General features: G+C 38.5%; 4 protein-coding genes across 6 annotated transcripts; 3 read left to right on the forward strand and 1 right to left on the reverse strand.

The window, feature by feature from the left end:
• Window positions 1-5886: 5886 nt before the first annotated feature.
• LOC117231045 lies at window positions 5887-11524 on the forward strand. Its single transcript, XM_033489094.1, has 4 exons — window positions 5887-7383; window positions 8016-8380; window positions 8609-8872; window positions 9432-11524. Exons 1-4 carry the CDS (start codon window positions 6134-6136, stop codon window positions 9674-9676), a joined length of 2124 nt encoding a protein of 707 aa, XP_033344985.1. The 5' UTR covers window positions 5887-6133; the 3' UTR covers window positions 9677-11524.
• An 868-nt stretch (window positions 11525-12392) lies between these two features.
• LOC117231043 lies at window positions 12393-17632 on the reverse strand. Its single transcript, XM_033489093.1, has one exon. It carries the CDS (start codon window positions 15659-15661, stop codon window positions 13529-13531), a length of 2133 nt encoding a protein of 710 aa, XP_033344984.1. The 5' UTR covers window positions 15662-17632; the 3' UTR covers window positions 12393-13528.
• Window positions 17633-18427: 795 nt separating this feature from the next.
• Window positions 18428-22537, forward strand: LOC117230914. 3 transcript variants are annotated; one of them, XM_033488808.1, is made up of 4 exons: window positions 18428-20484; window positions 20833-21092; window positions 21808-21975; window positions 22061-22537. In XM_033488808.1, the coding sequence occupies exons 2-4, from the start codon at window positions 21010-21012 to the stop codon at window positions 22185-22187; spliced, it is 378 nt and encodes a 125-aa protein (XP_033344699.1). In that variant the 5' UTR covers window positions 18428-20484; window positions 20833-21009; the 3' UTR covers window positions 22188-22537. The 3 variants fall into 3 exon arrangements, 2 of the variants coding, with proteins under 2 accessions (XP_033344699.1, XP_033344700.1); XM_033488809.1 differs by having other exon boundaries at window positions 18428-20480; XR_004492881.1 differs by lacking the exons at window positions 21808-21975; window positions 22061-22537 and adding an exon at window positions 21197-21455.
• A 48-nt stretch (window positions 22538-22585) lies between these two features.
• On the forward strand, window positions 22586-25994 carry LOC117230923. Its single transcript, XM_033488837.1, has 3 exons — window positions 22586-23647; window positions 24298-24337; window positions 24508-25994. The coding sequence occupies exons 1-3, from the start codon at window positions 23596-23598 to the stop codon at window positions 25511-25513; spliced, it is 1098 nt and encodes a 365-aa protein (XP_033344728.1). The 5' UTR covers window positions 22586-23595; the 3' UTR covers window positions 25514-25994.
• Window positions 25995-26525: the final 531 nt, after the last annotated feature.

Here is a 26525-nt window from a genome sequence, read left to right on the forward strand (position 1 = left end):
ATTACGATCTTATTGAATGTTGCATGCACAGTCTTTCGTGATGTTTTCGTCATTTTCAGTGAAACATTCTTTCAGGCTCTTGCAGACCGATAGCTCACTCAATCTTGTGACACTCAAAAGTTTTGCAAAGCCTACAATGAATCGGCTAAGAACTTGCCACGAACTTCGACAAATTATTCCTTGACGAATTACCGATCGGTCACGAAACTGCGCAACATTTGCCAAAATCTCCTTAACTTATTTCGGAATTTCATTTTGATGGAAGATCACGTGTCGTGTTCCCAGAATTAGGAAAGTTTGAATTATGCCTGTCCACGAAACAGAAGTGTCAAGCAAACTCATTAGGAAAGAGAATTAATGTGGTAAGATATTTGCTTTCGCTCTCGAAGAAAGGAGAAGGAAAGAAAAAGAGAAGAAGCCTTGAAAAAGGTTTTGATTAATGTCGACTAGGATCGTTTAATCATGATGAAATTATGACGAGAAACGAGAATGAATCTACCTAAATCCATTGGTAAACTAGTCGTAACAAACGATTTAAATTAAAAGCTATTTGTATCCGAACAACGAAGGAAGGAAACAGCTGCTCCTTTCCGAAGAGTAGTCTGTCGAATATATTTAACGTGCTCATTAAATTAAAGCACTTCAAAGTTTCACCTGAATGAAATTTCACTTTTTACTCGAATTCTTCCGTTCGCTGAGGAAACGTGCCGGGATTTGCAACGTTGTTCCTATAAATAACATCGGTCGAACTTTGTAGAATTGCTCGAACTGCATTTGGAAATTCAGCGTCCCAAGCTACCGAAGTTATCCCTCAAATCTTATCAAAGTGGCTCTATTGTCTATAACAGAATACGAAAGTGAAACATAATTTGGTGGAAATGTATATTACATACAACAGAATTTTCACAAGTTTATTAATTAAATGCCAACCAAAGATTCTACATTCGGTTACAAATCAAACATGATAAATGATACAATTTTTAACTGCTATTTTGGCGAAGGTTTGGAGCGTTCGTCGTTTTAAAGATCAAACAGAAACACGCAATTTTCCATTCGCTTGCGATCGACCGATCTTGGATCTTCTTCGGAAAGATAAACATCAAAGTTACGAGCCAGGCATCGCGTTACCGCAAGTTTGCTTTACCCGGCATTCAGCTGAAAGTTACACACAATCAGGGAAATTAATATACCTACAGTCTCAACTCTTGTCTCTTTTCGAACATCGACGCTATTCCGGTTAAATAGCGATAGCTCGGATACCTGCTGCAGTAGTATAAGAAAATGATGGTCAGCTCGATGGTTGGCGTTTCAATCAGAAAGATATCAGGGCGATTTTGAAAAGTGGGGTTGAATTTTATTTTAGAATTCGGCTCGACTCATTAAACGAATATTAAATATTTCATGAAACGAATAAATATTCAATTTTTTTAGTTACATACGCATAACAAATTCGAGCAAAATTACAGTTCATTAAAACAAATTGTACAAGTGTATAAAAGTGAGCAGTTCCAGGAAATTGAGAAGGCAAACACGCGTAATTTTGTGCAATTAATAATTAACAACTACGTGTCACATCTCAACAAACATGTGCATTCGTGACACGTTCTCCGTAAAACAAACTGATTCTTCGTGTGTGTATTTACTTACATGATGTAAGGGTTTGTCCTAAATGACACGATATCTACGATCATGGCAATTGTGGTGAATTATAAAACCTTCTTCAACGAACACGATACAGATAGTTATCGAGGACCGCATAAAATATATCTTCTAAATCCTATTTAAAATGTCGACGGTCTACTACGAACGCAAACAGATCTACACGATACCGATCCCCTTGTAATATCCGCTTATCAGATCGCTTTCGATTCTAACGTGTGTTGCCACGAACTCGTAGTGAAAGTTTCAGTGTAGCCTCGAAGTTTGTCTCGAGAGATTTCACCTTATCCTTGATATCGCAGCCTTTCTTCGCTTTTCCTTCCATCTCTTTTTCCGATTTTTCTGCGATCTTTTTCACGATTTTTCCTCGTTTAATCAACGAGGCAAGGTGAAATAACAAGTGGCAGTCGAGAACTCCTTCACAAAGAAAGAGAAGTCGTGTAAGTTTCTTCCTTTATTCTTCTTTCCTTTTGCTTGTCCATTTTTCTGTACTAAAAAAATACTCGCGTTGCCTCATGTAAACTTGCCAAGGAAATATTGAAAATCCTTGCAGCTGACACAATAACGTTGCCGATAAATGACACCCGTTTCCTGCTTACGCAACTTTCCATCCCTCTGTCATGTAACAGCTAGCGCGCGATCGGCTCCGGGGCAGTTTCTAAAAGAATTACAAAAGTTTCTCCTTACTCTCTTTCTCGTTATTTACGATGAGATAGAGAAAGAGTTTCAAATAGCTTACTCTACCAAAGTTTCGCTCATGTTGACGATCGTTCGATCAGCTAGGAGTACCTTAATTCGTACTAATTATATTATTACTCTATTTATCTTCCGCTTTCCTTAAATAAAAGGATCGTATCGAGAAGAATTCACCTTTGCTTATTTTATATAAATTCCGATTCTCTTTCTCTCTCTCTCTCTCTCTCTTTCTCTCTTTCTCTTTCTCCTTCCTCGTATGCTCATGGAATCGAGCGATTAATCATTCAAGCCTGACATCGACCTAGCAAATTGGGATTACTTTACTTTCAAAAGCTCTCGGTTTGAAAACGACAACAACCGAGGACTCGATTAAATTCCGTGCTACCCCAACTTAACAGAGGCTCGAACGATGCTACTTTGCATTCGAATCACCCCGGGGTCATTCGATTTGTGTTATCTGCCCGTCTGCGGCACAGACGACGAAACATTGTTGATTCGTTCGCTTATTGTTTCCGTTTCGACGCTCACGAACTCTAATCCAGAGTTTATTGGAAACCTAAAACGCGCCACTCTCTCGGAAATATCTCTGGTTAAATCGTATCCGATAAACGCGCCCTACCATTTTATTAAGCACTTCACATTTATGATGTAATCATATAACTATGTAATACGATAGGAAAAGTTTCGCGCCTCTATTCCCCCGCGTGGATTCTCTGTATAAATATCGGTAGAACTCAACGTGGTGTAATTAATGGAAGTCGGCGTCTCATAATGATTAACGTGTACGCATGAATACCACCGGGCTACGCGTATTCGTTCATTAGAGCTCTTTGAAGAATATGAAGTTTCCGTGCGCTAATTATTGTACATCGCAGATACCATGATTTAAAGTACCTTTGATTAGAATTTTGCAAGCAGTAGATTGCTCTGGGTTGTAACGTTGGATGACGCGATGACGTGAACGTGGAAACAGGAAATGGAAACGGGCAATGGAGCAATTTCAATCGATACTTTAGAATTTAAAATACGTCCTGGTAATTTTTGTTCTTTTTTTTAATTGTAGTTTTGTTACGCCTCTGTTTCGAATGAAATCGGTTTTGAGAGAGCAAAAAATGATAATGTTTGCAGCAATTAATCATGTATCCCGCGTGAAATCCGGTTCGAATTGATTCAAACGTGTGGAGACGATAATTAAATATTATTTGCATTTAATTTGCTGGTTTCTGTATGAACATGCTAACAACAATTTTATATCGTCATAACAATATTGTAGTAGTATGTATTTAATTCTTTCAGTTTCGAATGCTTCCCAGCTATCAATCAGATTTACAACGGTACATAATCTTTACGATACACAGCATTAATATTTCTCCTTTAACGTTTTAACACTTATTTCTCTAATTCTTGTTAGAATTAACTTAAACTATCATAACGGTATTGGATCAATAGACTAACGATTATCTAAAGCTAACGGTTTACTCGAAATTAATTGCTGTAAAGAAAACTCGTAAAATTTCATTCTAAATAACTTTTTCAGCAGACTTCTATAGTTTTTTCTGGTATTCCAAAAAAAAATAATCATCAGTTCGAACAACGTTCTCTGAAAGTTTTCTAATCTATCTTTATTGGACGTTTTTTCCCATTCGTTTGTTCACCCTGCACAAAAAAGAGTTCGTGACTGTTTGCAAAAGTTTTTGTACAAAAAACTTACTCGCTGCGACCATAGTGAAACGTTACAACATCACAAATCCTGACGTTAACAAAGCATCGAAACATGTACCGTTCTAATTCAAATAATGTAAAAAGAACGCAGCGTTCCTCGACGGAAATGATAAAGTTGCAAGATGAAGTGAAACGATCGGACAGAACGCTTCTAGAAGTAACAGAGTTCCAACTTTCCTTGCTTTTTGAATTTCATATTAACTTTCTTCAAATAGCTCTTCTCCGTTTAACGTAGAATATTTTATCTTTTAATATAAAAGTAAAATCGTCAAATGTCGAAGCAATTGTCAGGCAAATATACAAATCTGTCAATTTGTCCTTTTTCTTACAAGAAGATTTTGATTCCAGACATCAAACTACATTCACGGTTGCAAATAATACCACTAAACATCGTTATAACTTTTATTATTGCATTGTATTTTCTGTTTGTGCTCTTCATTTTCCTATCTTACGTCTTTTCGTTGTATGACTGCGCTTAGTCGGTTGTTTCGTCCTCTTTCTTTTTTATTATAGATTCTTCCTACTTAATATTCCCTTTATTATCAGAAAAGCGAATATATAAGAGATAAATAACGCGGGACAACAAAATAGGTTACAACAGGAGTCACCGTGAAGTTTGATCTTCTAATATCCAAAATAACTCTTTCGTTAGAATATGACGTAATCGCATTTACGATAATACCACCTACGCTGTTCGAAGGATTTTACATCAATCCCTTTGTTCGCGTGAACTCTCGACTAACAACTAACTCCTTCGCGTAAAACCTTCCAACTAACGTCAAATATCTGAAAGACGCGGATTAACGAAAATATTAAACAAGTTATTAGTATTTCGCTTCTTGTTACCACCTTCGTCTCGATTTCCATCGATACGTTACGAAACAGAACTCTTGTTTCAACCGCAATTAAAACTGTAATCACGATTAAAATGATATCCGATAAATTCTCGACGAGAAACGACAAATGTCGTTCTTATCGGCAATAGAAAGCACTGTAAAGTAATTGCGTCATTACCTACAGCCTTCGAGAAATACGACTTCTGTTTCCACAAGTCCTTCTTAATTCTTATCCCGACTCGTTAATCCCGAACAAATTGGCTATTCGTCACGAAGCAGAGAGGAAAAAGAGGCTTGCTATTGGAAACGACCCAAGCAATTATCAGCCATCCAACGAAGAAGCCACAAAACCAACCTTTCGCCCAACGAAGCTTGCGAGAAGCACAGAATTGTCTGTTGTCGAATTTGACGTGGTAAAGTTATTATAACGAGGCGAATAATTAAACGCGTTAAACCATACCAAATGAGTTTCTGTTCGAAACAGAAACGAAGATTTAATTCGAATTGTTGGACTCTAATCGGAGAGCCGTTATCTCGAATTAATTCTCATACGAGTACATCGACATTGATCGATAGACAGTTTCATTTTAGAATCAAACTGAGAAATTTTTGGCAAGAAACTACGATCTGACAACCGATGAATTTTTAAAGGGAATCCTGAGCGAAACTGTGTTTGCTTTAGGATTCGTTAAATGGTTTCGAGGGAGATAATAAAGTTTCGAACTCGACGCCAAGCTGATTTGCGATCCACGACCGAGCGTCGAAGGAGTTTATTGGGTCGAGAGAATTAACTGGCTTCCTTGAATTAACTGGATGCTCGGTGAATTTCGAACCATTGGATTGGCTGCTGTCAAGCCCGACCTTCGCGACGCCACGGCGGATTTTTTGACATGATTCTGTCGATCCCTTGTTACCTTGAAAATCTATCGAATGTACAAGCTGATTCAACTTTTATGTATACGGCGATGATTTACGATTAAAAGAAGAGGTCGATAAATATAAATTTTCAAAATCTTTTATAATTATATTCAATGGTAATTGTATCTAATTTCCTAACAAAAGTATGTGATGGTAAATTTCCAGACACCACGATCGAATCATCCTGTATACCGGGACTACGATTACATCGAAAACATCAAGAATCTCGCAAATCCCAGCCCTTCTAACGCGTTGTCGTCGAAAAATCTGATTCTGGTTGCAGCCTGTAACGCTTTCGGAAGATGTGCAGAAAATTCGCCGTCATGTTGCTGACCGCGACCATCCTATTCCGTGTCGCTTGCGAATTGTTCGAACCGAATTACTCGGACAACTATTCCAACTTATATCCTTTTGTAGAAAAGTGGGCCATGACCAGTTACACGAAAGTGTTGACCGTGGTATTCGATGATTACGAGTACCATCGTGCGTTTGATGTTCCTCGTGGTATTCTAGTCAGCTTAAACGTCTCCACCAAACTAGTCAGCCTAAAACATGTAATGTCTTTGAAGTACAAGAACATGAGACGCGATTATCAGACCATAGATACAGAAAGTTGCGTGTTGCTGTTGTTCTCGAACGTGGATCATCTCAGGGATATCCTTAGTTCTCCGCATTTGATGTCGTTCTGGCATCCAGAAAATTTCTATATTCTTCAAGAACAGGGTCTACAATTCTCCGATTCGTCGGTATACGAGAGATTTTGCAAGTGGGCGTTCGAGAGGCTTTGGAGATTTAGAAGGGTTTATAAGCTGCTTTTGTTCGCCGCTGACAAAGTGATTCGATACGACCCTTTCGATTACGCTGCTCGTCAAACAGGGTATAGCGTTAACACCAGCTGCGATTGGAACTGTGTTAAATCGAACAGGGACGGTTTTCTGTTGATCAGCGGACCAAATACCACCGATATATCAGATTTTTTCATCAAGGATAGAAGAGACTTTAAATTATCCCCGTTAAAAATCTCCATCTTCGAAACGAGCACGATATCTTTCCAGAACGGCCAATTTTCTGGATTAGACTTCAAATATCTCGAAGAAGTTTGTAAAATGATGAACGTGACGTTCGTTCTAATTAGATCGAAAGATAGATTCGGCTGGGAAGAGAACGGAGTATTTTTTGGGACTATTGGACACTTGGTCTATAAGTTTGCAGACGTATCGTTCAATCATTTTTTCATTAAAGACTATTTCACCAGGGAGCTGGAGTTTACGACGCCGATTACCAGCGACAAATTATGCGTGCTTGTTCCTAAAGCACCACCAATCCCTGATTATCTTGTGATCGTCAAGATCTTCACCGGAGGAGCCTGGTTGTTAGTGTTCGTCACGCACTTCGTTATCTCGATGATTTATACGATTTTGAAGAACGAAAGGTTCGATGCTATTCGACGAGGCGGAACAGTATTTTTCTGCTTCGAATATCCGACTGGATTTTACTTCCTCGAGAATCGAAACGGAGGCGTGGTCAAAATCGCTCCAAAATTTACGAAGAAGCAAACGTATGGCGAAGCACACGGGTGAGTAAGTGCTGAAAATACGAAATGTACAGTCTGTTGGTTCTCTACCTTTCGAAAGATTTCATCAAAGGCAAAGGAGAGATTGCGAGGAATTGTCGTATTCGCTTGCCAGGATACATCGATATTTCGCTTGCGTATTGGCGAGTCATTGTTTGAATAAAATATGAGTTTACACAAAGTACGAAAGGGAGAGATATGAGATAGAGTTAGTACGGATGAAAACGGTTCGAGCTTTTATCATAAAGAGATATATGTGAGTATATAAAACGGTCGCAAAAACTGTCGAGTTTTATCAAGTTCTTCGTTTATATTTCATATAATAAGTAATAAGTAATTTTAAAATATGAAAGTTATATTTTAAAAAATATTTAAAGGAAGACTTTGATTTAGACAAGTTGATATCATTTCAATTCCCCGGTTGCTCGAAATCGTTTTTAATAAAATTTCTTCTGGCATTGCGGAACGATAGAAGGTGGTAAAATTGGCCCGATAAATATAATACGCGTCAACGTTTTAACGAATCCTACATTAATTTCCCTATTTGAACGTCAATTTGTTTCTCTTTTTACGAATCTCGTCATTCACCAGGCTCGATTATAATATAAAAGAGGAGGAGATGAAAGAGTATTAGAACTATTTATTGCATACGATGATTATTCTCGTTTTGCTAACAGAATTTACCTAGTCGAGAAAACGCCAAATGTTCGATCGACGATAAAAACGAAGAAAGGCCGCTCGAAGCGATTCAACGAAATGTGTTTGTCCTTTGTCACGTGGTTAACAAAAGTCGTATTTCAACTGATGCAGCCCTTTAAATTGGACCAGGCTTGGTTCCCCGAGAGATTGTTGATGATGTGCAGTTTGTTTCTAAGTTTGATCCTTAATGGGCTTATCACTTCTCAGCTTGCCTCTAGTTTCAGTAAAAGAATGTATTACGAGAACATCAATACCTTGGAGCAGCTGAAAGAAAGCGGTAATATTCCATTTTTGAATATTCATTTTGTTCCTTAATCTATTACGTTTTACGCTTTAACGTAGAAGAAATTATTCTCAGTTAATCTCTTTTAAATCTATTTACAAAGAGGTGATTATTCTTAACGTTCCAGTTGTATAGTAATAGACTCGAAATGCTTGAAGAAGAAAAATTATATACACGGTATGGCTATCGCATCTTTGTAAATCTTGGAATTATGCTTGGCAGGTCTCACGATTTTAACCGACACCAGAGATGTTCTCGACGACGCGTTGACTGACATTACATCGCCAATAATCAAAGAACTAAACGATAGATTAGAATACGCGAACAAATCGGAAGTGTATAGAAGATTATTTAAAGCGAAGGATGCTGGTTATCTTCATCGACTCGAGACACTGCCATTTAAATACAGCGCGGAAGAAATGGAAAGTCTACACGTCGTCAGCGAATGTCCGAAGGAATACATTCTCGCCAATATAATTACAAAAGGTTCGTATAGCAAATAAATTGTTCAAAACGATTAGCGGATCGGATATCGTAGGACAGTTATCCGTACATTTTTATTTCACCACTGTCCGAAGAGTAATCCTCCTCGATATGCGCGAATTCGTAGTATCGTTCCACTAATTGTTTCGAGCAACATAGTTCGAGATTACTCTTTCGCATTTTTATCCTTATCGTTCCTCGCTACCTACTACTCTACCGATATTAAATTCTTAAATATCCGCAAAACCCAGACAGGTACCTCCTTTGTAAGTTATCTCATTTCCTTACTCATTCACTCACCACCAGCGATTAATCGATAAATTCTGCATTCCCTGCCACCGATTATCTTTCACTCTCTTCCTCCATCGATTCATTATTATCACAACTATGTACCATTATCTTCTACTTTCTCGTCATCCATCTCGCCGATATCATTTATGTCGTTAACTCGGTTTAGAAATTTAAACGAACGCTTACAATTCGCAGCTATATGTATATCCACACATATCGTTTGTCAGATCGAAATTTCCAGCTGTATTGTAAAACGTGAACGTTATTCCAGGATCTCCATATGGTGGTCGTATAAACAGCATTCTCGCCCGGTTAAACAACGGCGGTTTCTATGGAAAGTGGTATCAGAGCATATACCAGTCGCAGAAACGGCCGACGCTGATGTTGAATGGCTCGACGATGCATAGGAAGATCACGATCCGGCATTTATTCATCCCGTTTGGGATACTGTACATCGGACTGGCCATGAGCATAATCGTATTTATCTACGAGTATCAGCAGAACAACGTCCGATAATTTGCACGTCCTCCGCTCGGAGAAATACGTCCGAAATCGTTGTACCTGGCTGGAAGTAAAAGGCGGCAACTGACGTGGAAATCGTTCCGCCCTGCCCGCATTCTATTTTGCTCGATGGCTAGAATGAAACAAATGGTGCGAATGAAACGCGAAGAGTCCCGGCTGAAGGAGATGTATCATCTTGTCTTTCCTTGTCTTCGAGAAGAAAGAACATCCTTCCCGTTTACTTGACGCTTTGGCCAATTTCTTACCGTTTAAGACGATCGACGGGTTTACATATATCAACATCTACCTTTGTCATTATTTTGTCTTTTTTTCGCAGTGCAAAAGGATACTTTAACGTTTTCGATCTTATCCATTGTCCAATAGATTTTAACAATTCATTTAACGATAGTTACCTTGTTTGAACAATAGGATTGTTGCAAAGAATACGCAGGAGTCGATAGAAGCAGAATTGTTTCTGTTTTTTCTTTTTGTTTATTCGTGCATGATTTTATATAGCGAAATATTTTCACGACTAGAAGTTTATCTCTAGCTTCATGAGACAACAAAATTTTTGTCGTCATATCCATATTCGTCACAGGATCAGAGGAACATAGCGAGAATTATATCGAACATCGGTATTGACATTGACTGTCTGGCACTGGTTGCCCCATTTTACTTCAATTTCCACGCTACGCAACGCTTTCGGCATTATCTATCCATTTCCTGCTATGAAGACGACTTTTCAAAAAATTAAACGAACCACTCTGTTCCATCTGCAATCGAATAGGCTTTAATCTACTCGTATCTCAATGCTATTTTGCGAATAATCTATTCAAAATTCTGAAAATACCTTTTACTAAAAAGGTATCACTTTCGTAATATCTTGGTTTCTCTTCGTGGAACTTAACGCTGGACTTTGCTTACAGATTGCGAAGCTGAAAGTTATCTTACTTTAGAGTTACTCTAATAGGTCCTTGGGATAATTTCCACGAACGAACTGTGAGTGACACGACACGATGCAAGTTCGAGTATAGGACGTGGAGAATTAAGTTTTACGTAATTATGCAACGAACGAGTTTAAGGAAAAGTAAGCTCTTTGAAGGGATAAGACACGCATCTAAGTTAATCACTCCCACACCACGCTTAACTTCGTTCAACTTCTTAGTATGCTGATCAGCGAACCGCGAGCAGCCCGATCGTTAGAGTTTCAAGAGTCTTTTGGAATTTTTTACGAAGAAGCTATACAATTTTTCCGATCGACATTTTACATGTATATTCTTTGATGTTTCGGTAACCTGCACAAATCTTTTAAAGAGAAATAATTAAAATTGAGTGCACTTTCGAATGCAGTCGATCGTTAGAAAAATCAATTTTGACAAAGAAATACGATAGAATATTCTGTTAAAGATGAAGATCGCTGGTAAGGATTTTTGTCATTCGAAAGAATTATCTTACATAGAATTCCCTTTGACGTTCTCTCGTTCTAAGTATCTCTTTTGCGAATAAATTCTCTCGATCGTTAAAAATATACTAAATTCGGTCGTTTTCCCCCGTGACTCGTTCCACCTTCCTGAAATTTTGAAAAATGGATCTAGAAGAGGATTTTCCGAGTGTACATAGTAGCAACAAACGATGTACAATTTAAGTATCAAAAAGACGAGAATATCTGCAACGTCGATAAATGTACATGTATAGAAGTCTGAGAAGTATATCTAAGAAGTGTCTCTTACCTTCGTGTAATTACGTATATGTTAATTGATCTGTTTGTCCGTGTTCAAACGTTTAACGAGCCGATTTTCTTCTATTTTCTAATTTAACGTGGCAGAATATTGGCTAAGGAGATCTCCCGGTATAGTTCTTAATCGTTGTTTCAACAAAGTAAAACGCTATTCTAGGTTCAGAAGATAGGGACGTGCTTCGTACTCGCCGAACACAATCACAATTTCAAACCACGACACGCAATCTTCTTCGACATAATGCCCACATTGCCACGATCTCGTGAATAGTAATTTCAGCAACCATCTTATCTGCGATGAAACGCGGTCACACGGTAATTTCGCGATGCTCAAAGGATTATGTCTAAAATTTACCAGAACGTGATAATAACGCGGCGTGCATTCGTTTGACGCCGTTCAAGCGTTAATTTTCTCTTCTCTAAAGCAAAACAATCGGTTTTGCGACATAATTGAGTCAGATAGCACAAAAGTATCCCTATTCTAGCGACACCCTCTTCATCGTTTTACGATTATAGTCGCATTTCATATAGCCACTCGTCTGTAGAACGTTAAAACGATTCCGATCAAATAACGAATGAAAGAGTTTCTTTATTCGTCCCATTTTCATCGTTAAACTAATTAATGTTTATTCTCTAACGGAATTATCCGTTAATGTACCTGCGTGTAATAAAATTTATGATATTCTTTGTAATGCAAACGCATATGTTTATCAATAATATTGATTTACTGAAATGTACAGAAAAGAAAAACAAATTTTAACCTGTGATCAGTACTTTCCATCGACGTGTAGTTTTTAACGATTCTAGCCGTATTTTTACACGTTTTTACACGTAACAGAAAAAGCAAAATAAAAATAAAGCGGGTGACGGCTGTGTTCAGAAGAGTAGAACATGGAAAATGGATGCCCCACGAAGCGAGATTTATATGCATATCTTTTATAGCGCTATTTATAATTCAGTTTAACGCTTTTACGAATTCATTTATGGAACGACAAACCGACTATCACCAGACTATTGTACCATGTATGTATACATGAAAATTAGAAACGAACAGTATGAGCAGTATAAAAGAATAAGCAAAATCAATCGTGTAGGAAATTACATAAAGACTATGTTTTCTGCAAGGGTACGAGATTTTCGTTCTCTGATCGCGCTGATTTATTTCAACAGATTCAGATTCAATCGTTTCCGAGGACAACGGGAAAAAGAGTATCAGAGAAACACTCTCGTAACACAGACAGGTACAACTTAATCGCATTTAGTGGAGCATCTGCTGTGAAGAAACGAAGTACGTGCTTAGAATATTAAATCCATCGAGGTGCGACCATCGTTCGCGTGATTTTATAATAATTCTAAAACGCTTCTATTATAATTAATGCGCCAAACGTCGCGATATCAAATTGCATTTGACGTATTATAGCCGTGATTTACATACACTTTTAATTGCTTCTCATTAATAACGATGTACATAGAACCTCATTAGTACATCGGCTTAATTATTAATCAATCTTCACGATGCGACCTGTATAATTAATGATTCGGTTGATTAAGTCTCTTGATCGAAAGCAACGAGTGTACATTTTTTGTTTTCTTATTTCTTCGTTTATAATAGATAATAGAAAAAACAATTATCGATCTGTTTCTGTTTAAAGTAGGTCAAAAGATATTTCCTTTTATCATGTCAAGTAGATGAATGGAGACAAATAATAGATAGGATCGCTCGTGTCTCAACGACGCGAAGAAGGATTGGTTCAAGCGAAAATAACAAATCGTCGATTCGGCCGATCACCAGCTGTTCTGTTCTTAAATTTACCAGTATTCCGCCTGGAAAACCAAACAAATGGGAAAATAAGAAGCAAGTAGAAAAAATGTCAGAAATTGTTTCATCGTGGAAAAAACTGTTGGTCTACTCAAACCGTTAGTGGGATGTCAACATTGAAAATACGCGGTATAAATCCAAATAGAAAAATTCGTGTTAACTGCACGATAGTGGTAAAACTTTTTTGTTACACAACCAACAAACAAAATACATATTTTATATTTTTTCTCTGTTTCTGGTCACGAGCAATTTCTCGGTTTGAATTTTCCCCTAAAAGAAATAAGTTTTGAAACGAGCATTCCTTTTGTTTATTTTAACATTTTCTTGTGCTTCGTTTCGCGATGTACAGTTCCACGAAGAACATCACGGTAGATCCAAACAGGCCAACGAACAGCAATAAGAACGTTAATAAATAATGATCCAGCGATAATCTGATCCTGCCGCTCATCCAGCTCTTCATCGCCGCCATATCCTTGTTCAATCTCCTTTTCTTTATCTTAGCTATCTTAATACGATACAACATATCATCGAACCAGAAATTAAGCAGACCCGCTTCTCTCAACCTTAACAACACGAAATCGACTTTCTCTGCGTAAGGTGAATGCAATCGTGACACGTAAGACACTCTATAATTCATCGGACATTCGTCCACCAAGTTCAATAGGGGATTTCCTTCTTTGTCGAAATAGTCGGAATCTCCGAGCTCCAACGTGTAATACCTGGTGATGGCGATTTTATCTTCGTACGCCACAATATCCTTCGTAGATCGTTGAGTGTTAATCACACGAATTCTCTGAACCAGCATCGCGTCTAGTTCGGAATCGTCCAGGAACACGTTCTTCAGATTCGCATACTTGGTGATCACGATCTTCCCAGAATCTACTACATCTTCTAGATTATGTAGTTGGGGGTAATGGAACGGTTTACTTAGGCTAGATACCAACACGCTTTGATACAGCCCATTGAGGATAAGAGCGAAAAATAGGGTGCCGAGGAGTAGAGCTCTCTGCGCTGGAATTTCGCTCGTTTGAAAGGGATAGGTAAGATGCTCGATAAAAATGATCGGTCTTTTGATGTATCGGGGAATTTCTGGTGGTTCTTTGTAATTAGATACATCAGAGGAACGATGTTCTTTGATTAGAAAATAATTTTTTATTCCACTTTTTGAAAGATACCGTGCTTGTGGTTTTCTCGTTGAACGATTAATTTCTAATCGTCGACTAGGATTGGCACATTTGTATTGACGTCGCAACGATTCGCTAATGTGTTTCGCCAACCACCACAGGAACGTAACCGTAATGTTATATGCTATTAGCAGAAACCATAAGCTCTTCTGAAACGGTAAGAAAGGCATGTAAGCCTTGGGTACCAGACCAGAATCGGGCGACACGAAGCACAGCTTGTCCTCGTACATGGCACAGGTGAACTGAAACTTTCGAAATTTGCTATAAACCTTGACGAAAAATCCGGTGATAACCATGTCCACGTTTCTAGTCTCGATGCCTGTCAACGAAGTAGCGAATGGATCATCCATGAAATCAACCTTCCTCATAGCTTTTATACGAAATGTTGCCCTCATCGCCTTCTCCAGAGCAAACGCCACGTTAGCGTCTGGTTTGCTCAATTCCAGTCTATTCCGAGTATCATATGAAACGTTCATCAGCAGAGACTCGAACACCAGCACGTTCAGGGGATAATGATTCAAGTTTTGGAAATTCTCGAATAACCTTGTATCTGTGTTCAGTCGAAGAATCTCGTCTGGATATCCCGAATTATTACCTTTTGGCGGATTTTGAAGAAGATCGTACTCGCTGGATCGCTTGGTAAGATGATTTTTCTTCAAACATGATTTGTATACCCTGCCAAAGTCATTGTTAGATCGTTTCTCGAGCGGCATGTACCTGGTCAGACATCGAAAATCATCGTCGACAACGACGATTCGATGAACGTCGTACTTTCTCCACAAGTTTGTGAAAGCCTCCGTCCAGAGCGTGGTGACTACTTTTCCAGTGAAGATAATCAAATACTGGTTTCCGGCTTTCCACAGATTCCATTGCCAATAAACGAAGATGTTAAAACTGGACAAGTCTTGAACGACGAAGATCCAAGTGAGTCGTAGCCGGCTCATCCAAGTGGCCTTCAGGGACAGATCCCTCGCCCTGACTTTGTAGGCCTCGATCGAATTCTGCCCGATATAGCTCAGCAAAAATTCGATGAAGCTCGATTGAAACTCCGGCAGTATTACGGAGAACGTGAGCGGATGAAACTCAGGGGATTGGCGAATGAAATTCAACACCAGCCTCAGGTTGTCAGTCTCCTGGCTAGATAAGGGCTTGCTCTCGATCGACGAGTAGAATTTATCGTGGTTCCGAGAGTGTTCCGCCGAAGTGGAGGATTTTAATAAAAGCAAAACACCGAGAGGGATCAGATACGTTGAATATAACATTTCTCTTCGTCTCTATCGTATTTTATATCGTATTTATTATTATTTTAACTAACGCTACACCGGAGACTTATCGTTTCCTTCCTCTTCGTGGAATATCGTAGAAAGTTTGTTATGAAAGGAAAATGGCATTAGCTGCACAACAGCTTTATAATCTCCTTGACTATTTTTAATTATTCAGGTTAAACGACACTACGTAGTTCTGCGGCTTTTAAAATTCCATCTTAATAATCTCTTGTTCGCTAGAAAAAACCATTTATTTACTATTAATACCACAGATAGGAATAGTTGATTATCTCGGGAAGAAGAGAACACTCGCGTGAAAGCTAGCGCACGATAACGTCGAAGACAGAAGAATATTATCTATGCACATGCAGATGCGAGCGGTTTTAAGCTAGAACAGAGAACTGTTATGGGAATTTTAATACCACATATATGTAAATATTCATGCACCATTTTGATAGAAATCTACAAAAATAGGAGGCTGTTCGCGAGATTGCAATCGAAAAGATGTAAAAGTTACGAGAATAACGATCAGGTTTGAGGAGTAGGAACATTGTGCTAATCGTTCGGATCGATAGCGTCCTCGGAAAGGAATATCCGAGCAGCGACCTAAAGCACTGTCGTAAATCATCCTGTTCCATGCGTAAGTAAATCAATAACGCGGCCAGTCTGACGGACCAGTGACAGTTATTTCTCATTTTTCTGCGAAGTTGACGATACGAAAAGGTGGTGAAACGAACTGTGATCTATCATCGATCCTTTTCACGCGAGTTCTCGCAGATAACGATAACAGAACCTAGTGTTTAGAAGAAATAAAATGGTTGGAAAACGAATTTGTCGCGAGTTAGTCCGAAGAAAAGAACTATTAGCTTCAGCTTCTTCGAAAGTTTCTGAAAAAGTTGAATAATGTATTTGTAAGTGGATAAGTAGAGCAAAATAGCCAATAGACTTTAACGTATATTATACATATGTCACCGTTCATGAATTAAGGAACAATTTGCTAATGTTAAGCGCCTCGCGTAACGTGTATCAAAATAAGCCGCGTAATAAAATCTTTGAAACATGCTGTAATTTAGTATCGAGTCAATTTTCTAGTAACTATATTGGCGATCAAAGTTAAGACTTCTTCTAAAATCTCTAACTAAGAAGGATAAATGAAGCACCGTTCTAAAACTGGTAATATAAGATTCCAAGTACAGAATATATCGCACTCCGATATTATCGCAAATCCGATATTAAAACCAAGAGTTACTGCACGATTGTTCCCCATTTTCCTATCCGTCCGATCAACTTCTTTACGTGCAAACACAATTAATTTGACTGAAAGTGAAAAACACGAGGGGGAAAAAAGAGTGGCCGGTCGTACAGATACGAACAATACAAAGCGAAAAGATCGCGGGTACAAAGTAACCATTCGATATCGCAAACACAGACTCTTCCTTTTTCTGTCCTTATCCGCTTATCCGATATCGAACGTATACGAACGGCGATTCGTCTTTCCGAAAGGAGGCAAAAAAGTAGAAAAACAACAGAATGAAAAATAAAGCGAGTACACAAAAATGAAAAGTGAGAAAGAAGTGAAACTACCGTAAGAAAAATGAATAAAAACAACGATTCTTATCAGCGAGAATACCTGGAAAATTTCGCCTCGAGGATCTAATAAAGGTAGACCGTAAAATGGTTCGTTATCGTTCTTCTCTTCGAGTTTCACTTTCTTAACTTTCAAGTATCACCCTCGTGTCTGACTAACGCGGGTTTTCGCTACTTAAATTTCGACGAGAGCCTAGCCGCGTCGAAATATTTCATGCCATTTTCCGGCATCTACCTCCTCCTGCTGTGTTTGCCCCGAGCAAATCGAGCAAACGTTTTCATCGCAATGTGGCTCTTCCACGTCAAACGTCGAAAGTTTGACAGGTCGTTTAACTGAATATTACTCCATGCGGACGACGATGATTCGCTTTATGTACTTTTCTTCTTCGTTCCCTAATTCTTCGTAGCGTCTTGACGTTGACTTCTTAATTTGTGTAATCTCAAATTGACGTAACGATTCTTTTTTTTTTTTCTTTACAAATTGTTACAGACGTTTTCCGTTTGTTTCCTGTCCTTTAGGATTAATTAATTAAGACTAAATTAACACTTCGCCATTTACTCGACCTCTCTAAGAATACAGGCTTTAATTAAAGCTTACTATGAATTTTTGGTGAGAAGTTAATTAATATGTAACGAGTCGCTAGATGTCTAATACGCTTGACGACCGTATTTCGATGGAATTTCGTGTAGCAAAAGTCAAGGTTTATCGTACGATGTACACAATTAAATTCCGTGTTAATTAATACTAAAATAATAATAAAATAAAAAATCGAGGATTGTCTCAGATAAACAGGAAATCAATTAATCCGTCGATCAGAAATATTCCTTAACGCTTATGCTTCTACCTGAAAGGATCTGACGTTTAAGTTTCCCAATAAATCTATTCCGTCGGTACGTAATAGTTATACAAGTGTCGGACGCTATGTTACTCGATAAATCAACCAAAACCCTTTCTCAGAGAGTTCTATTGCCGTCACGCTCGAGTATGCTTGGCATTTTCCAAACGACACGGCCACTATCGCGTATGTTTCCGTTTAATCTAAACCATCGGTCACCGTGTCATCGTTAAATTGCTTCATTAAATTTTCACCAACAGCCAAGCTTTCAATATATTGGCCAGATAATATTCGAGATATGTATGTATGCGTAAATTTCGACACTCGTGCCGTTTCTTTCCCCTTTTCTCTTTTCCTCGACATGATTCGAATCGGAGATGCGATCGCACAGATAGTCGTTGGAAACTCGAACGAGGATGATCGAAGGTAGAGAGTCAACAACACCGGAAGGTGTTCAATCAGCCAATAAGTTTTTGATCGAACGCGACGAGGCTGAATTGTCTCGAAAGACGTCGGATAAATAAGGATCCGAGTAAACAGAACGTAATTGCCTATTTCTGTAGCGTTGACGCTTCTGCGTCGCGCGTTGGTTATTTGCATTTGACGGAAAAGCGCTTAGGGATATTTGCAGTCTGACGGGCACGTCGCTCCAACGAACGTTTATCGTCGTTATTAAAAGGAATTGGAGAATTTACTTGTTTAGAAATTCGTCGATGCTGCTCAACAGTTTGCATGTGAAAGAAATTTATTTAGGCGTACGCGATCATCCGTGAAAGATGACAATGATCTATCGAATGGGTCGATCGAAGCGACAGAAATTTAATTTAAGTATCGGGGATTGTCGAGTTGTCGTCGTTCCTGGAACTATGATAATGTATAGGGTAATTTGAACGGAAGAATATCTTGCTATAGAACCGTGTAATCCTGTCTAAAATTCTAATCTACGTTCCAAACGATTCTGAAAATAGTGGTAGCTGGTTTGCACATACCGATATCTAGTTGTCAGGCTTCGATACAGTTTGCAGGGAACGTAGTTTCGTGAGACTATCGAGACGTCGAGACTAATCTCGTTTGGAACGAGATTGTGTGTGTACTTTACGGAAAACCGTGTTTCACGGAATTTTCATAAACAGTGCAAGAACTTTGCGGAACTTCGACGTTCTCCTTCCGGCGACAGCAACGGAGGAATACTGCAACGCGGTTGTTATACACGTATCGAATTTCTAGCAACGATCATGATGCAAACGCAATAAACTTCGACATAGAACGGAACAACGGGCGAATCAACGGGCGAGAATGGAGACACCAGATGTTCGAGGAAAAGTGACGCGGAGATTGGTATTCATGATGAATCTTCTTCGCTATGAGTGGAACGTAAGCGGATAGTGGCACAAGAACGGCGAATACTACGTCGATATGTGGACAGTCGAACGTCGTCTTCGCGAGAGATAAAGGTTCGTTCAAGGTGCTGTTGAATTCTTACATGTTGTTTCAGTGAAACAGCGAACAACGTTTCATCGTGTTAGCTACGATCTGCTGACGGAATTGGACGATAGGATATCACCGATCGATAGAACATCTAGAGGAAACTGCGGTGTATCAAATTCAGGATGCACTTTGCGTCCAACCACTCTCGAGTCACGAGGATTTTCATTAAAATTTGTACAATTCATTCACGAAGGCAGGCAAACATATAATATCCGGAATACCGAAATATCACTGAAAACCGATTAATTGGAAGAAAGTAATAAAACGTGAAATGTACCTATATGGAAATTTCATGCGATCGAGTTTCAAATGTCAAGAGTAGGGCGCAAAGGAAGAGTACATGCACGATCGGTCAGAGCTTTGAGCGAACGTAACCGATTGCAAGAATTTTTTTTCCTAACGACGAACTATTTTCGTATAAAATAAAAAGCATAATTTAAAATATAGTTAAAAAGCCGGTCTGGTGTAATCCAGTAGAGATGAAACGCATACCATTTATGTTTAATTCATCGTCATTTGAATAACAGATGCAGCGCAGGCCGCACGTGGTGTCCTATAATCGTTTAGCATTTTAATAGATACGCCGATTTCACTATGGAGACAATTGGAAAGCGTGGATGGGACGTGAAAAAGATGGATGCTGTGTTCGTTGTCGACGCTGACGTATCGACGCGCCGTCAATTTCAATAGGTACCGATTCAACGTGAGCATTTTCGATCAGGAACAAGAGGGGCTGAAATTTCAGGACAGAATAAATCCAGATTCGACCTACGTTTACTCCAGAGAATATGGAAGCCTGGGCGGAATTCTCCTGGGGGTACTGGCGAAAAAACTGAACTTCACGGTGAACGTGATCGAACCGAATACGAACGGCAGACACGGCCAACGACACGTTCAGCGAAACTGTAGGTAATCGTCGCAACGAAAACCACAAGAGAAAAACGTGTTAAGTCACGATTTTCTTCGCTCGTAGGGCAAATCTTCTAAAATTCAATAAGTTGTCAATTATCTTCGAGACTGTCTTTTTATTGCATCTTGGAATTACATATTTTTTCCTACATCTTTGAATATTTCGAGCGTTAGTAAGACAAAGAAGGATTCTACATTTTTTTTTCATAGAAAAAGTTGTTATCGTTCGCTTGAAAAATTCTTATTGTTAATTCACGGTACCCTTGATCGCCTTAATTCAACGTTTAAAAAAATTATCTTTATAAATTACTCGATTAACGCGATGCAACGATTGACTTTTCCATCAAGGAATTTCTACCACATTTTCCGCCGTTTCGGGTGACGTGGCGAACCGCAGGGTGGTTGCCTCGTTCTTCGTCTAAAAGTATGTAGACAACATGAGCAACATAGTTTACCAATAGGACAGACTTCGACCGGGTTTGCGCGATCGCTCCCAAAGCAACCAACGTACCAAAGGATCTGAGAATGTTCTACATCTTCTGCAACTCGTCTGTGTGGCTGTGCAGGGATGCTGTCGTATATGGTAGAGTTTTGACATGGAACTACGTGTAAGTACCTTGGCCCAAGTTTCGCCTCCTTCAAATTGTCATACTCGTTGATGAAACGTTATCAGACGCCTTTCCTTCAAATTTCTCCTCTTCCTGTTTGTCAGTTTGATTCTTCTGGCTGTGGAATTTATGTCACTTCTTGCTACGAGTGAAATTACTTTCCTCGAGAGATTCGTTTCTTAATTGCTATTAGCGAACAGCATTGGTAAATTATCTTAACAAAGCTTCGTATTCTCAGAATCCTCGTATTCTACGAAAGAAGGAGCGCAAAAGATTCGGCAAAAACTTTCAGGTACTCTGGAACTACGTTATGTGATTTATCAATGTTTTTGTCAAGTTTATCATCTAGAAGATAGATAAAAAGAAGCTCTAGAAGAGGACGAATTCCGTTAAGACGATGGAAACTCCGCGATATCACGAGAAATATACCTTTATCTGGAAAAGATTGACGATCAATGGAGCGCTGTATCTTTTATATTGCAACTGATCATCCAATTTCATTACCTTCCACTGCTACTGGAAGATACCTTTCACCAGACATACTTTACCGTGATATAACGCTAATGAGAATGTTCAATGGCATCCTATACGAGTGTTTGATAACAGATATGTTCTATAGCGAAATTAACGATTTATTAACAGAACTGGATTGAGACTCGTCTGGATTGCCAATAGAATTTCTTTTATACGATACAGTGGACTTATTTGGTTGCAGTGATGATCGTCGCTTGAATCCAATATTAAAAAGATTACAAAAGAACATGGTACGTATTTCCAACGTTATTAGACTGTCGCCATTCGGTTCAATATCTTCCTTTGGTAAACGAATCTTTGGAAACGAAAACTGGAACTCGTATGCTGCACCGCGTCTTACAACATCCAGGTATACTCTTTTTATATGTTCACCGTGACTCGTATTCTTAAAATTAAAGTTTCCCGAATTATCGTCTACGTTTTCTACATTTCAGCCAAGTTCCATGTAGCTTGCCTTCTATCGGGCAATTTGTTTCATCGCGCAATGATCAATATCATGATCGGTGGATTCAATCACCCAGACCTTGCAACGTTATGGAGGACACACCCTGTATTAGATAGCATCTTGAGGATGAAGATGAACTTTTAAAATATCGACGAGGACGAGAAGCAAACTATCGCGGCGTTTCGGTTGAACACGGCTTGAAGATCTTCATCACAGGGTTATCCATCGTCATCTTTTTTTAACGAATATGGATGGTTCGAATTATGGTAGAAAAAAATGAAGAAAAAATTCTATTATTAAATAATTTTCACGCTACTCGTCTGAATAACCACATGACGTGCCTCGTTTATACTTTAAATTGAACATATTGTTTAGTTTGATTTACTCGTAGTTGAAAGGAATAAGAGGATAATGAGAGAATTTTGTAACAATTTGCGTAGCGTTAATTAAAATGGCAATTCAGATAAAAATAAAAATATTCAGATAAAACGGATGTTCCCATTGAAAATTTTCCACTGGAGCAATTCGTTTCTTTTGCCATGAAAACCATCGAATGGACCTATATGATCAATCTAGAAATTGCAGAACGATACGATATGAGATATCGTAGATATCGTACGACCTCGAAAGTACGACCAATTTGGCAGATCTCACGCAACCCCGTTGAACAATCGATTTAAACAATTTTTTGTGTCGCGCCAGCGCCGTTGCTCGTTATACTACGTTTTTCACGCGATAATTAAACGTCACTTCTGTTTTATAAACGGCACGCGTTATAATAGCACGCGTGTTCCAAAAAATTGGCGAAATAACAAGTTTTATCGTGGAAAATAGCAAAACGAAATTGAGCTGGTAAAGATGAAACAACTGGGAACAATAATAAAAAATTCAACGATACTTTCACTCGTTGGAACTAATGCCTCTTGTTCTTTTCATCCTTCGTCGCAATTATAGAAATTAAACATCGCGTTATACAGATCGATTATATTGATCTTTAAGCAGGTTCATATGTTTAGAAATTTATTTGAACCTTTAAATATCGTAGCGAATATCATTTAGCTAAAATTGTACCAAAGCCGCTACCAAATTTCTACGATTCAAGTTACCATTGTTATATCTGGAACTTAATTTAATATCAGTATAATATCAATTACTACAGGGGAAGGTTGTCTTACATCGTTTACAAGATACTAAACTTGAAGAATCAACGAATTACACGAGCAAATTACGACACTTCTCGCCGTTGCGTCGCATCACGTCGGTGGTATTCGAATGACCGATTCTGGCGGAATCATCGAAAAAATTCCGAGTCAACAAGCTAATGTTTCATGCGCGATGTTATGGAGACACGGGAGCAGTAGATCACAGTCTTTCAAGATTTCCAGTCATCTCTATCCCTCTGTATACGTGAATTAGTCAGCGAGACCCGAAGGAAATGGTGGTTTATTTTAGGCATATCTGAAAATACGCGCACACGTCCCATCGTAGAGACTCAGTTGCTTGTCGTTGCCTCGCAATAGGATCATGGCTCTAAAACGGAGTCTACTTTCAATTACAGTGATAACGATTTCCATCGGTATGTATCTTTTTCATTTTCGCCTTTTCTTCTTCTCGCTCTTACCATTTTAGAATGAACGCCGATTAGCAAAGAAAGCTTCTCGAAAAATATATATAGTCAGATATAGTCGAAATTAATAATAAAGAAAAAATTAATAATAAAGAGTAGTAAAAGAATTGGCGATATTTGTCAAAAAGTGATTAGCGGTGAAAAACGTTGAATCGCGAACAAAGCAAATCGTGTAAGCGATAGGCGATGATGCCATTTTGTGTTTGGCACCGTACGAAATTCATTAAAGTTACGCACGAATACAAAAAGGGAACGGACGAAGAAGAGCTTTTACAGAAACAACGAACGCGCGCACAGTACATTTCGGATTTGTAAATTTCTAATGAAGTTTATTTTAATTACGTGTTTAATAACAGTTTCGGAACGTTTTCATCGCCGCGCTTAAACGAGTCCAGAACCTGGAAAAATTTATTTTGTAAGAAAGCAGAGAGCCTGGTTCAAAGAATTGGTTTAAGGAACTCGTTTAAAAAGGCAACAATGACGATTAGATCAACCAACGTTCTCAACTTTTCCTTTGCCGCCGGCTGCTTTTATTATTTCGATTTTCAAAAATTCACGATACAATTACCACGAACTAATTGAGTTTTCTTTTCCGTCAGGTGTATCGCCGATCTTCACGTGGAACCCCGATATTCACCGGTAAGTAATTGAACTTTTCTTTCAATTTTCCAATTAGCGCGTATTATTAAAAAATAAAGTCAGCTTTTCTTCTAAACTCGATTATATCTTGCTCGATAAAAGCGTTCCTCAGAATGTTTGATCAAAGTTTAATCAAAGTCATTTTTGTTAACTGTATATTTTGCTCCAAGCTACGAGAGCTACGATCTCGAAAAAGGTCCGGTCTTCTACGAAGCCTACTATCCAGACACCAACGAGGAACCTCGCAGCAACTATCAACAAAAACGTTATTTCGATCAAGGAGCCGTTTTGGAGAAAACCTATCAAGTACCTTCTGAACGTCTCACGTATCCGGCAAACAATATTCAAGTGGATAATTATGAAAACAGAGCCAACACCATCCTCCAAAACGACGATCGTTTCTTTCTTGAAACGAACACGCAACCTCTGGACGTAAAAGAAATCTCGAAGCTGGCTAGAAGAGCGATTTCCCGGGATTTGGAAAACTGGAACACTCTTGAGGATTATTTGGATCGCGCCAAATACCAAGATCTCGTGTTTCGTCGTCGAATCGTCGTGCCTGACGGCCTCGTGCCGAACTTGCCAGATTCTTTGAAGGAACAACGTGACTTGAGAAGAGATCTGTACGAAGAAATTCGAGAAGAACCTTTAGCCTTACCCAGTCGCATCGAATCAACCGAAGATCAAAGAGATTCGATCAGAAGATTGGCCGCTCGTGATCTTGCTGACAGAGATTCTTTGGGATCGCTGAAATCGATTCGATACGAGGATCAACCGACACGAGAACAGAAAGTGATACAGGCAGTGAGAACGAGTCAGATAAATGTGCCATTAACGAGAGATACGAATCCATCGGATTCGAGATCGATTACAAATGCTTATCCAACGGAGAACATCTTTGCACCGCGACCTCAGGTGATCAATTACATTTTTTCCAGGAAACCGGAAATAACTACGGAGAATAAGGTTCGAAACTTGCCTGAAACGAAGGAAACTAGTGAACTTATGCCCAGGAATTACGGAGATAATCTGATTCAGGATGAAATGAAAAAAACAACAGAGGATAAAGATGTAAAAGTGACGTCCATCGAAGTTAGCGAAGTACCTAGACATAAAACTCGTCACCATCACGGGGAATGGCCAAGGCGCGACTATTCTCGCCGTCATCAGTCCTAAAATTTATCATTTTCACGTATATTTTACTCTAAAGGAAGATAGAATTGATTGATCGTTGATTTCGAGATAAATTTTATAGGGAGTTCAAAAGGAACAATATTTTGTTTTCAGTATCGCATACGGTTGAAATATTTATTCGATATATTACGATACAACAATGATACAATTTTCTTTAACAATGCATAGATATTTCGCTACGCCTTGTTCATTCAAACGTCGCTTTATCGTTATATTTATGTAACCATACACACGTACTAACAAGTAAGCGATAACACCCCGTATATAGGAAAATATGTAATTTCTTCCGCGCTCGTGGAAGCAACAACATGCTGATATTCGATAAATAAAATGTTTCATATTCATATCTTGTACCATGTACAAATGTGACGTGTAAGAAACAGATAAACGACAGTAATTGTAAGAATTTCGAAAATTTCGTCGATTTTTATCTAACATAAAAATATATTTATTTCGAATATAATTTTTCGAAAATATTTGCAAATAAATAAAACGTGTGAAATATGTCTATTCGATGATGAATGCTCTTAAAGGGATGTTTGTGTAATGCCTTTCCCTTCTGATAAATCGGCAATACGATACATTCAAGTGTAATTGAATTTATGAATGAATCTCGATTTGTGCAGTGAGTATACGATGTTTGACAAGGACAAAACCACAAGTACTTTATAAGTAATCTACACTATTGGAACACAACTTCGTCTGGTGAATAGTCTCAGTTAGCTACATCTAAAACATTATAGTTAATTCTTCAGTTTTCTTTTTAGATATCTAGCCTGTAGTAAAGTTCCGTCTTCGCATAAATTGACTGTCCTTTGTATACATTCGGCAAGATATCATTACTCTAAAATAATTTGACACTTGCACACATTCTATGTGCATTAAAGCACTAGAGTATTGCACTGAATCGATCTATAAGTTACTATTATGTAAATACTGTACAATGTTTTTCCTATTCAAGTCGAAGTAAAAGTATATACAGAACTGTAAAAGA

This window comes from Bombus vosnesenskii, unplaced genomic scaffold (assembly GCF_011952255.1).
Source record: "Bombus vosnesenskii isolate JDL3184/JDL3185 unplaced genomic scaffold, Bvos_JDL3184-5_v1.1 scf7180000013270, whole genome shotgun sequence".
NCBI classification, from domain to species: domain Eukaryota; kingdom Metazoa; phylum Arthropoda; class Insecta; order Hymenoptera; family Apidae; genus Bombus; species Bombus vosnesenskii.

Bases quoted from the DNA above. Each gene is read 5' to 3' on its own strand.
- LOC117231043 (XM_033489093.1), bottom strand. From the start codon at position 15,661: ATGTTATATTCAACGTATCTGATCCCTCTCGGTGTTTTGCTTTTATTA.
- LOC117231045 (XM_033489094.1), top strand. From the start codon at position 6,134: ATGTGCAGAAAATTCGCCGTCATGTTGCTGACCGCGACCATCCTATTC. The intron at 7,384-8,015 runs GCAAACGTATGG...ATAATATAAAAG, and splicing joins GCTCCAAAATTTACGAAGAA to AGGAGGAGATGAAAGAGTAT. The intron at 8,381-8,608 runs GTAATATTCCAT...TATGCTTGGCAG, and splicing joins GGAGCAGCTGAAAGAAAGCG to GTCTCACGATTTTAACCGAC.
- LOC117230923 (XM_033488837.1), top strand. From the start codon at position 23,596: ATGGCTCTAAAACGGAGTCTACTTTCAATTACAGTGATAACGATTTCC. The intron at 23,648-24,297 runs GTATGTATCTTT...CTTTTCCGTCAG, and splicing joins AGTGATAACGATTTCCATCG to GTGTATCGCCGATCTTCACG. The intron at 24,338-24,507 runs GTAAGTAATTGA...TTTTGCTCCAAG, and splicing joins TGGAACCCCGATATTCACCG to CTACGAGAGCTACGATCTCG.
- LOC117230914 (XM_033488808.1), top strand. From the start codon at position 21,010: ATGTTCTACATCTTCTGCAACTCGTCTGTGTGGCTGTGCAGGGATGCT. The intron at 21,093-21,807 runs GTAAGTACCTTG...ATTTGGTTGCAG, and splicing joins GTTTTGACATGGAACTACGT to TGATGATCGTCGCTTGAATC. The intron at 21,976-22,060 runs GTATACTCTTTT...TCTACATTTCAG, and splicing joins CCGCGTCTTACAACATCCAG to CCAAGTTCCATGTAGCTTGC.